This window comes from Seriola aureovittata, chromosome 5, assembly GCF_021018895.1.
Source record: "Seriola aureovittata isolate HTS-2021-v1 ecotype China chromosome 5, ASM2101889v1, whole genome shotgun sequence".
Taxonomy (NCBI): Eukaryota; Metazoa; Chordata; class Actinopteri; order Carangiformes; family Carangidae; genus Seriola; species Seriola aureovittata.
In genome coordinates, this window is record NC_079368.1 from 14,703,010 (window position 1) to 14,714,783 (window position 11,774).

Genomic DNA, 11,774 nt, shown 5'->3' on the forward strand with positions numbered 1-11,774 from the left:
GCTGTCAGCTGACGCCGGAGCAGGTCGCTCTCCTCGGTGCTGAAATCGCTGCTCGTCGTGATAATGTGAACGGCGATGAGGCCAAACGGAGCGTCGGCCAATAGACATCAAAATGGACGATGATCTGTTCCAACTGAGACAGCTGCCGTGAGTAAACCACAATCTGCATATCATCGCCTTTCACCGTTGTTTGGTCCATTTTCAACCGTGACAGCACGTTTGTCCGACGCGTCGCCCTCTGACAGCCTTGCATCGTGTTTGTTTGATTAGCTCGCTGGAGCACAAACAGCCTTACATGCCTCAAAAGCAGCAGTCATTTCATAACAATATTTATCCAACTGTTTTACCGAGATATGTTCCTAGATTAAAGATTACATTTATGAATAAATAAATAAAAACAACCTCGCTTGTCCAGGCACCGCTGGTGGTGCACTTTGTTTACAGTCGTAGCATTTCCCTAAGAAGACTATTCTGGTTTTATTTAGTAACAGGAAGCAGCTCTATTGTGATTTCTGGCTGATAAGTTGTCCATCTTAACTTATAATTATGTTTGCTGTCATGACTCAGTACCTAATGTGATTTATTTCAGCCCTAAGATCAAGGTTGGCCCATACGGGTCCAGCTTGCCCGTCATGGGGAATATGTCTCTAAGATATATTAAAATGACGATATATAGTCTTCCTGAAGAATCACATAATGACAAATGTATTTTAGAAAGTAAATAGTTTATCAAGCAGTATGAAATATATTCCAATGAATAAAAGACAAGAAAGGAAATGCATGGCTATATTTTCAAGGGTTTGCTACAGTATTGCTCCACAATTAGCCTACATATTCACTTACATGCATTTCTTTACAATTACAGTGGTTTATAGGAAAAGACAGACATTCGTTGACATCTCACAGACTGGTCTGAAGCACTGATATTTTCCATTGCAAGTAGACAATGTTATGTAATTACAGTGATTAAGACATCACTGGTACTCTCCAAGTTCTCTTATAGTGTTTATCCTTGATGAACTATCCATTATCTACATGTGGGAGAAGATTATACCTTCCATCTGTAAAGAACATGTATAACTCTGGGTATTTAGCTTTTATAAGCCTGCCAAGCAGTAAAGTAGAGTGTGCAGAGATGTCAGTTGACTTGACATGGTTCGCCCATAGGATGATATTACCACCCATTCACAAAATCACAGCCAGAAAAAGCTCATATCACCTAGGCAACAGCCTCCGACTCTCATTTGTACTCAGCTTTGCCCTGGCACTAGTCTTCTGTAACTCCTCTGGACAGCCATGTTGCAGATGTGTTAATCCTCCTGGGTTTTAACATTTTTTTATTTTTTTTGTAGTGTTGTCCGCTTCCGTCGCACAGGTGAGAGCACACGCTCTGAGGATGATGGTGAGAATAGAGAACAGGTTGTCAGGATTGCAGAACAGACTGATCTGGAGTCTGAGGCACTTGCAGAAGGAGCTCCAGTACCTCGGGAGTTTGCCAATCCAACTGATGGTACAGTATGGCAGCAGGGCTCCATTTTTCTCAGACAACCTTTTTGAACCCTTGTTACTACATTTCCCTATTAGGCTCATACTCAAGTAATATCTTGCATATGGCCCTCAAGATTGCTGCATCTCTCATACCTTCAGACACATTCATGGTAGAAGATGCCGTGGAGGCCATAGGCTTTGGGACATTTCAGTGGAAACTCTCCATCCTCACTGGTCTGTCCTGGGTGAGAACTGCTCTTTAATTTAAAAACAAATACACCTTTCAAGAAACTGCATCTACTGGAATACTGATTTATTGTGTATTTCTGGGTTTTTTTGTTTGCTCAGATGGCTGATGCCATGGAGATGATGATCCTCAGCATCTTAGCCCCACAGCTCCACTGTGAATGGAGACTGCCCAGCCTCGAGGTGGCACTGCTTACATCGGTAATGGCTCTCTAATGTCCGTAAAGTGCTCTTGCTTGCAGTGCCACATGACTGTCCTGATAGTTATTGATTCAGTACTTAGGGATTGTTTTGAAATAAGAGCTTGTATTGAACAGTGTCAACCACATGGAAGACAGTGGAGCCCATAATGGTTTTTAATGTCATTAGACATGTGTTGCAATATTTAGATCTGAATGTCTATCAAAGCCATTTTTGCTTTTCTGGGTATAATATAAAACAACATGCAAACAGGGGGGGATACACCAGATTTTACTAAAGGTATTTACATTGAAAAGTGCAGATTTCTAATGAAGTCACTTAATAAGATATGATTAAGACAGTTAATGCCACACTCAGTGTTCACGAGAAGATATTCAAATGAAAATTTTCACATTCAGTGACTTCTAGTGGCTCGCACCAAGACAAAAATCTACAGTACTGTTTGCAGTATGAAAATATGCATGACAGGTTGTTGTTATATGTTGTTATTATATCAGCTATGTGAGCTGCTGCGACATGCCCAATCCCATGAATCTGCTTTGTGTTTTTTCTTTTGTCACTGACGTAGGCCGTGTTTATTGGGATGATGATCAGCTCCTCTCTTTGGGGAAACATATCTGACAAATATGGCAGAAAGACAGTAAGTTGTAATAACGCTTATGTTTCACATGGAGTTGATTTCTGATTCCTGTAACTTTATCTTGGGTTTCTAGGTGTTTGAAGTTTAGCTGTTGTGTTTCTGAAAGAAAGAAAGTGTTTGACATCAGACACCTCAAGAGCCGCATCAGATCACCATGATTTATTTAGCAGCCTCTTATGTTTTCATTGTATGCACACACAGGGTCTGAAGATGAGTGTGTTGTGGACTATGTTCTACGGTGTGATGAGTGCATTTGCGCCAATTTATGGGTGGATCCTTGTCCTCCGTGCGCTGGTGGGTTTTGGCATTGGAGGAGCCCCACAGTCGTGAGTAACCCTTATTTATGTCTCTGAAAACAACGCTGTAATTAATGATTTGAGTTTGGATTAACAGTGAAATGTCCTTCCTTATAAAGGGTGACACTGTATGCTGAATTTCTGCCTATGAAGTCTAGAGCCACGTGCATCCTGCTGATTGAGGTATGGACCACGGTGTACGACTAATCCATCAGCTGCCTAGCCAGAGCGTTAATGGCATCCAGAAATGAAAACGCATGCAACCGTAACTGACACAGCACTGAAATGCTCTGTTTTACTAGCAGGATTTTATATGATGTTGACTCTAAATCTCTTTTTCTTTTACAAGTTGCGTTCACTGCTGTTGCTTTGCAGATATTTTGGGCACTGGGCACTGTGTTTGAGGTCCTCTTAGCGATCCTGGTGATGCCCACTCTGGGCTGGCGCTGGCTGCTCGGCCTTTCTACCATTCCTCTCTTCATATTTGCCATCCTGTGTTTCGTGAGTGTGATCTTATAAGTCTCAAAATGTTCTACAATATGTAAAGATAACAAGTTACGGCTTTATCAACTGACATGCCTGTTTTTTTTGGGGTGTATGTCTGCAGTGGCTACCAGAGAGCGCCCGATATGACGTGCTGACAGGGAACCAGGAAAAAGCTCTGGCCACGCTGAAGCGCATTGCCACAGAGAACGGAGCACCCATGCCACTGGGAAAACTAATTGCTGCCAGACAGGTGGAGTCTCTTTCAGCAGAACACAAATTCTCTGACTGTAATTCACACATCATTCATGTATGACCAACTATTATTTTGTAATCTGTGCATTCAGTTCTGTATGTCTCCTCTTTTAATTAGGAGGATCGTGGGAAGATTCGTGACTTATTTTCATCCCACTTTCGCTGGACAACAGTTCTGCTGTGGTTTATTTGGTAAACGGAGTGAATGAACATGCCACAAAGTCGTATCCTCAGTCACTGCTCGCTCTGTTCTATTTGAAATTTCTCATCCCATGTCTGTGTCTTCTCAGGTTTGCAAATGCTTTCTCCTACTATGGACTGGTGCTCCTGACCACGGAGCTGTTTCAGGAGGGAGGCGCATGTGGAGGTGAGTCAGTGCTCCTCAAACAGGCCTACACACACTCAGACACACACACACACACACACACACACACACACACACATATACACACACACACACACAAACACACACACACATATACACACATTTTAATTTGGCACACTGATGAAAGAGACATGGTAGTTTAGTGACTTGTGTGAGTAATATCTACTCCTAGTTAAACTGAATTCGAGATAAATAAACAGAAAAAATAAATCATGCTTCTCAAGGTCAGTGAAAACAGAGCATTGCAGGCGTTAGAACATGTCATAACAAGGTGTAACTGATAACACTAACAATAGCTTACAGAGACAGTTAACTGAGCCATCCATAATGTTGTCAGTTCCACCTGTGCTTTAGATAATATGACAAATTGAATGTATGCTGTGAAAAAGATTGAATGCCTTTCTTGTGTATATAGGTCGTGTTATACAGCTTTGTTTTTTCAAAAAGCACCACAATGGACTGAGTCAGTGTTGGGTGTATACCGTCCCGTTTGTTGTTTTATACCTCCCTCTAGTGTCCAAAGGAAATAAGATGGAGCTCCGATGCAGCTTGGAGTGTAAATATCTGAACTCTGACGACTACAAAGACCTACTGTGGACGACGTTATCTGAATTCCCAGGTACATGTTACTGATTTCTCTTCAGGTGAAGGTAAAGGTGCACTCATGTATTACTGTTTTGTAATGTCATTCTTATTGCATTAGGAGGAAATGGTTATCATTATACTGTGTAACCGATACCATTCATGCTGCGTAGGGCTGCTGGTGACACTGTGGGCTATTGATCGACTGGGAAGGAGGAAGACCATGGCGTTGTGTTTCCTCGTCTTCTCTCTGTGCATCATTCCACTCTATGGTTGTGTTGGGAGGTAAGGAGGACCATAGCTAGACTTCAAAAACTTGTTTTTATGAATTGTGGCTCCTGTGTTTATCCACTCTAACTGGCATTGGTTTCTCTCTTGCAGAGCGTCCATGACAGTGTTAATATTCATTGCCAGAGCCTTTATTGCAGGAGGGTTCCAGGCTGCCTATGTGTACACTCCCGAGGTTAGATACTCAAAGCAGAGTAAAGTTTTTTTGCGTGTATTGTGTGAAGTGCAAACAGTTATTAGTACAGCTCAGATCAAATGAATAGCTGAGTAAAAAGAGGCAGGATCTGAGCGAGGCAACCTCCTCAGTATCTTCTGAAACTCTGCAGGTGTACCCAACAGCGACCAGGGCTTTAGGTCTGGGAACAAGCAGCGGGATGGCTAGAGTTGGTGCCCTCATTACCCCTTTTGTTGCACAGGTAAGAGCCAGCTGTCATTTTTCTAATTTAAATATAGCACAAAATGAGAAAGAGTAAAAATAATTGTTTATCCCTGTGCTTCATCCTGCAGGTGATGTTGGAGTCCTCTGTTTACCTGGCTCTCTCGGTCTACTGCTGCTGCTGCCTCCTAGCTGCCGTCGCCTCCTGTGCACTGCCAATTGAGACAACAGGCCGGGGCCTGCAGGAGTCCAGCCAACGTGAGTGGGGCCAGGAGATGATGGGCCGAGCCTCCTCCCACAGCTCAGGAGGACTCCCTAATTCCAGCTCCGGCTCCCAAGGCTGAGGACTCGCCGGCTGGAGTACAACTGAGAAGTGACCGCAGTGGAGAAAGGAGGCAATGAGAAGCGAGAAAGCCAAACCAGCTTTCCGTGTCCATCTCCAGTCCCACTCTATGACTCTTCAGTTTAGGCACCACAGTGGCTTCAGAGAGCCAGGCAGCACAATGTTTTGACATGTCACTGTATTTATAGTCTTCAACCACCATTGCTGTCACAATTTTGCCACTGTAAAACTGCACACGGGGCGATGGGAAAGACCAAATGACCTGCACGAGTGCAAGAGCAAATGGTGGACACAATGTGAAACCTTCTTGAACAAGTGAGAATTCAAATACTTAAAGCAAAGTATTTGAATCCTGCTTTTCTAATGCAAGAGAAGCTAAGGGGAATAGAGAGGGTGAAAGTGTTAAGAGTTAGCTTCAAACCACTATCTTCTTTTCAAAGAGCCTTAAAACTACCTATTCAGTTTGTGGTTGAGAGACCTGCTCTCAACCCAATGAAAAAGCTGCTTCCATTAGCATACATAGATAAGAAAGATCATTATCTTGTGAACACAAATTGCCTGTAAAAAATACACTAATTACAAACTCAGCTTTACAAAAAGTACATGGCTGGAACAACTCCACATCATCAAATCAACAGACCATTCGATTAAATAAAGCTTGGAGTTGCTTCATTTGAGATTCACTTGGGTCTAGGCAGTGAAAAGACATACTGTACAGTCACCAACTTTCTTAAAGTCAGTGATAACTATGTTCTTTTTTCTTGTGTCAGTATTATTTCACATTTTACCATGGATGATATTTGTTTTCTGCTAAAGAAATGAGGAATAGGGAGTTATTACTCTAATAATAACAAAAATACCGCCTCGTGTCTGGATCATTATGTCGCTGTTTATTTACAACAAGGTGACAAATCTGCCAAAGTCTTCATCAGAGCATAATGACATCGCACACTCGGCAATATTTCATAATTATGACACAAATAGAACAAGTCCACGGATTCTGGACTGCATTTGAAGACAACATTGTGTAAGTTAACATTGAAGTAGGGAATTTAAATCTGAATATTTTCATCATTCAAAGCTGATTCAGCCCTAGTTAGCAAAAAAATTACATGATTTTAAAAAAATTACATGAGTATATGAGTCTATGGTGTTGTATGGTATTATGATTTATAAACCGTGCTGCGTCTCTTACTCTACTCTGAGACTGTGCACACATGGACCTACACCTAAATATACAACCAGTTAGAAGGATGTTACTTTCTGTCTTTATGTAAATAATGTATCAATACCTGGTTTAGTTGTTGTCTTTGCTTTTGTTTGTAACAAAGGTGATGTGGAGACAGACTACGAGTGACACACTGAGCAAAGTTTTGTTTAAAAAAAAAAAAAAAAATCAGATCAACTAGCACAGGTCCAGCAAGCTGACTCTTAGCTGCCAGTGTTTGAGAGATAGTGCTACATTAAGTGTCTGTGTGCACAGATTCTTGTAAATGCACTGGATGTAAATGTGTATGATACTATAGTAAATAATGTTTCAAAAAGACCAGTGGATTCATGTTGTTATTTATTACTAAAGAAAAAATCTAATAATCACTATCAGTAGATTTGTCTACTTTTTCATTTTCAAAGATATGTACACATTATGTCCTTTTTTATATGACCCAAACCTCCTTCGGATTTAAGCCTTATCTTAAGTAATAATAAACGGAGACAACAACATTTGTCAACAATGTCCCCCTTTCATGTTACATATACATTAACTAATTTTAAAGGGATGTAATGAACCCAATGGTAAAGGATGGTGTAGACAAAAGTAGTTTGTGCATCCCTGAATACAAGGCACTGATGTGAAAATTTGAGAAAGGAAAGCACCATTCATTACTCCAGGACACAAATTTACAAGCGAGCTCTTGGACCGTTGCCTTTTTGTTCTACGATCTGACCGAAGAGCCTCGCTGCCTCCTGGGCGCAGCCTCTGTGAATGGTGAGCCCGAAACCTCCATGGCCGTAGTTATGTATCACCTGAATGGGGGTCACAATGTTTTAGAAGTTCATACAATAACATTCATATGTAGAGTCCTGATTAACAGTTATGGTTTACCTCTATTGTAGTTGCACCGGAATGTATGGTCTCCCTCTCCAGTCGGACTTTGCTCCGAACAGGTCTGAGGCCGGACCAGTCCTCCACTATCCTGGCATGCTGAGGTTAGACAACAACATGACATAAGCTGTCCCACCTTTGAACCTTGAAAATGTGTCCAAATATTAAGAAAAATGTTGCAAATGTTGAATTATTCTTGTATTGCATGTTACAGTATTTTTACGTAACTCACTTAAAACCAAAGTTTTCTCTGTCAGAGACAAATTGTTCCTTATTACAAACATGTTTTACAGAATGACTATTCTAAATATATCAAAATAAAATGTTAAATATTTAGGACTACTGAAGACTCGCGGTAAATTATTTATCACTGTTGAGACATTAAGTCTTTTTATCGCAAACAACATTTTGGTATCAACTAACCTTGAGACTGGGCTCGAGCTGGCAGGCGCCTTCCCAGATTTTCTTATGGTCAGTGGAGTTGTTCTGTTCACTCCAGTTTCCTATCTGGAAAACTCCACCGACTGTCACAAGACGACTCCTGCAGACACACGTGTTCTTTTCAGTCACGATAACAGATGTGGTTTTCTGACTACACTATGCTACAATCTCAAATCAACCCCCAAAATAACAGAGCTGTGACAGCAGGCATCACCATGCTGTAACCACTGCAACTACTGAATATTTTTTTTTAAACATACCTCAAATGGAAAAATTCAATTGGAGCAATATTTAGAACTGCATTACGCATTATGTGTATTATGTGCAAGACTCTGTACAGAGACATGTCTTTTCGCATCTGCAGTTCACTGTTTACAAGTGTGTTGTGTCACTACCGCTACCCTGGAATGATGTATGGTGAATTGTAGACTCCTGTTGTAAAGTTGTGGGTAAGAATCCAATGCTTCAACCATGGAGCATCCACCTGAAACACAGAGGAGCAACAGGGTTCACAACCGCTACTTCCACTCTGCCTTTATAGTTGGTTATAAAAAACAATAATTAAACACTTTGTTGTTCACTCTCACCTTCACTATCTGGCCGCGACCTGGTTTCAGGTCCGGATCCGGCTGGAGCTCTCCTGATCTCATCCCAGTACAGTTTATGATCACGTCTGCCCCAGTTTCTGCCAGCTAAAAACAGGCATGCAAGATAAGAGATAACAAATGTGATGAGAGATAACATTTTGTGAGTCTTTTGAGCATTTTGTAGTAAATATTGTAAGATTAGTGGCTATAACCAGTATTCCTAAAAAAACAAAAAAAACAACAAAAAAAAACCTATATTAAAAATGCAACTATAATATTGAAAAGCCCTCACTAACCTCCTTGAAGGACTCTATTTTCCTGTGGTAAAATTTCACCCCCCTTTTTTGCAACCTGGAAATAACAGAAAACCAGATGTGTATTAGGAGGTCTGGAATACCACTGCAGAAAAATAAACTTTTGACTTAAGAACCAGTTCTCCTAGACATCACAGGACATCAGTTAGGTGGATCCAGCAGCTGTCATCCAGCAGCTGTCCAAATCTGCCTTTTTAACATATAACACTGCACAATGCATGGTGGTAGTTAGCTCTCTGTAGTTAGTGACCACTAATTGTGCACTTCTTTTTACTACTTTTACTCCACTAAATAGGGTATATACTGTATATATCAGTCAGCATTACAAAATGATAAACACAGTATGTAGTTCATACAATTTTAGACAGACAAGCTAAACCAAGTCCATGTGTTGAAAATGTAAGATAAGATAAAACTTTATTTATCTCTGAGCAAGTGACGTGAATACTATATGTACATAACAGCAATCAGGAGCTTTCTTTCAAGTTTTTTATTGGGTAATAAATGTTGCACACAGGTGCCACACTAAGATGAACTGAGTTCAACTCAGGACTTGTTAAGTTCTGGTTAAAAAATGCTGATATAACAAGTCACTTAAGAAATAAGATAAGCACTCACCAGTCCATCAGCCAAGGTAAGTATGTTTTACCTTCCACCATGAGAGCAGTATTGAACCACCCATAACTGGAGATATCAGAAGAGACAAATATGTTACAGTCACACAGTATACACAGTAAAATACGCTTCATATGTGGATGTCTGTGGCTGCGTCTTACAAATCGATCTGGGAATATAATGTTTAATATGAAACCGATAAACTAACTAACTACTTTGATGCAGTTTCAGCTAGAACCTACTTGTATCCAGGAAACATCTGCAGCTCTCGTTCTGTGAGCTGTCTGAAGCCCAGGACAATGTCTTTAAATGAGGGATCCTGCAATGAAAAACAAGTCACTTACTATGATACCACACAGGATACAGAATCCCAATTAACCCCTGAGTCTGAGTGAAAAGTCCACCCTTAGCGAGGCCTCTCTGTTGATGTTTTCCAACCACTGCAGGCCACCATTCTTTGCGCAGATGAACAAAGCTCTAGTTACGGTGCTGCTGAATACTAATGGACTGTGTTTATGGTAGATATTGCACCGGTAGGTGATAGATTTATTAATAGTTATTTTTGATTAAATTGTAACTGCAGCTACATTTTTCCTTGCATATGACCTTTGTTCTAAGCTGTAAAAGGATCCTGGTCTTGTCTTATCTTTGAGGTCAAATTTACTGTGCATTCTCCAAGGACCAAGTGCTACTCACTGGGACTGGTTCAGTGCAGAGGTTGTAGCCAGACTGAAGGAATATACCCATATTTACAGACTCTGGTGAACTGAGGTGGTTCAGCAAGTAGTCAAATGTCTCTTTATTCCATTTTCTGAGGGTGAGCACAAATACAGTATTAAAGTAGTGGTTACTTTTTTTATATGAAGAAGAGAATCAAGAGACAGATAAAGAAAATGTACTTACGTCTCCTGGACGTTGCCCTTATCATACAGGTAGGGCTGCCAGAAGCCAGCAGCTCCATCACTTGTGGTCAGCGGAGTGAAGCGGTCTGCATACACCTCAATGGTCAGTGGACAGACAAATGAGTGATACTGCTCATAGATGCTCTGAGCTGTTGACAGACCAATGACTCCAGCTCCAATCACTGCTACCCGCATATCTGAATTAACACAAGACACACAACACATTTAGGCCTGAGACTTATTCACCCATTATGACATCCTATGTGTCAACTGACCAACATTTTCTTTGAGGACATGACAATCTTGCTCGTTGCTGTATTGTATTGTATTCTGATGCACCAGATTGGATATGATTAGACAAACTATCTCAGACATATTGCAGGGTTCCCTGAATCATGCACTGCAACTTTGCATTACATCCACGATCTGTGCAGTTTATAATGGGAGAGTATATTATGTAACACAGCGGACAACATGTCGGACAAAAATGCACCTTGGTTTAGCGAAGCCGCATTTTAGAGCAAATTGTTGACCATAAAAACTTGAGACCTAAGTAAGTACAGCATTGATAAAACTGATCAATCTGTAAATGTCCGAATAAGTTTGTCTTTACCTTCAGATTAGTCTGCAGTCGCTACTAAAGGAGCTGTTGAAGTCTGTCACAACTCGCACCCACTTACTCACTGGTCCACAGGCGAGAGGGCGGAGACAGCAGCGACCCGGCACATGGTCAGCTCTATCAAGTTGAAAGTGTATTAATGTGTGTGTGTGTGTGTGTGTGTGTGTGTGTGTGTGTGCGCGCGCGCGCGCGCGCGCGCGCGCGCGCGCGCATGTGTGCAGGAAGTCAATCCAATCTAGTGTTACAATGCTGACACACATCAACTTGAGCTTCACTTTGAGATGTACTAGTTGTTGTTGTTGTTATTATTATTATTATTATTATTATTATTATTATTATTATTATTATCTTACTTTTCTGTTTGCTACTGCCTCCTATTGCATCAAATTTGGGGTATGTGTATGTGTTCACATATTGAATTGTACAATAACTGCATAACTTTATTTTCTTAAATGTGTTTTTTTTATACTGTCTTGTGTTTCTTTTGCATCTTGTCTTCAAGGCCCTTTAAGTCTTATTGAGATTTCAATATAGTATATAAATGAACTTGCAGTGCCTTATATTGTTGTTCAGTCATTATTATTTTATTACTCTAAAGTCAAAAGTGCC

The 11,774-nt window shown here is 40.8% G+C and overlaps 2 protein-coding genes across 2 annotated transcripts; one reads left to right on the top strand and one right to left on the bottom strand.

Annotated features, from left to right (window-relative positions):
- Window positions 1-12: 12 nt before the first annotated feature.
- On the top strand, window positions 13-7,129 carry svopa (SV2 related protein a). Its single transcript, XM_056375322.1, has 16 exons — window positions 13-147; window positions 1,353-1,510; window positions 1,648-1,733; window positions 1,837-1,935; window positions 2,504-2,575; window positions 2,777-2,901; window positions 2,991-3,054; window positions 3,247-3,372; window positions 3,479-3,607; window positions 3,728-3,801; window positions 3,900-3,976; window positions 4,509-4,613; window positions 4,750-4,861; window positions 4,958-5,039; window positions 5,191-5,280; window positions 5,372-7,129. Exons 1-16 carry the CDS (start codon window positions 113-115, stop codon window positions 5,582-5,584), a joined length of 1,647 nt encoding a protein of 548 aa, XP_056231297.1. The 5' UTR covers window positions 13-112; the 3' UTR covers window positions 5,585-7,129.
- LOC130168959 (D-amino-acid oxidase-like) lies at window positions 6,453-11,270 on the bottom strand. Its single transcript, XM_056375330.1, has 11 exons — window positions 11,160-11,270; window positions 10,548-10,743; window positions 10,341-10,455; window positions 9,887-9,963; window positions 9,648-9,713; window positions 9,012-9,066; window positions 8,716-8,820; window positions 8,530-8,612; window positions 8,111-8,228; window positions 7,688-7,786; window positions 6,453-7,608 (listed from the first exon to the last, which is right to left on the bottom strand). Exons 2-11 carry the CDS (start codon window positions 10,739-10,741, stop codon window positions 7,483-7,485), a joined length of 1,038 nt encoding a protein of 345 aa, XP_056231305.1. The 5' UTR covers window positions 10,742-10,743; window positions 11,160-11,270; the 3' UTR covers window positions 6,453-7,482.
- Window positions 11,271-11,774: the final 504 nt, after the last annotated feature.

What these genes read in the sequence shown, in the direction of transcription:
- svopa (XM_056375322.1), top strand. Translation starts at nt 113, where the DNA reads ATGGACGATGATCTGTTCCAACTGAGACAGCTGCC. An exon ending in TCCTCACTGGTCTGTCCTGG is followed by an intron (nt 1,734 to 1,836) that starts GTGAGAACTGCT and finishes TTGTTTGCTCAG; the next exon opens with ATGGCTGATGCCATGGAGAT. An exon ending in ATTGGAGGAGCCCCACAGTC is followed by an intron (nt 2,902 to 2,990) that starts GTGAGTAACCCT and finishes TTCCTTATAAAG; the next exon opens with GGTGACACTGTATGCTGAAT.
- LOC130168959 (XM_056375330.1), bottom strand. Translation starts at nt 10,741, where the DNA reads ATGCGGGTAGCAGTGATTGGAGCTGGAGTCATTGGTCTGTCAACAGCT. An exon ending in AAGGGCAACGTCCAGGAGAC is followed by an intron (nt 10,456 to 10,547) that starts GTAAGTACATTT and finishes GCTCACCCTCAG; the next exon opens with AAAATGGAATAAAGAGACAT. An exon ending in GTCGCGGCCAGATAGTGAAG is followed by an intron (nt 8,613 to 8,715) that starts GTGAGAGTGAAC and finishes TCTGTGTTTCAG; the next exon opens with GTGGATGCTCCATGGTTGAA.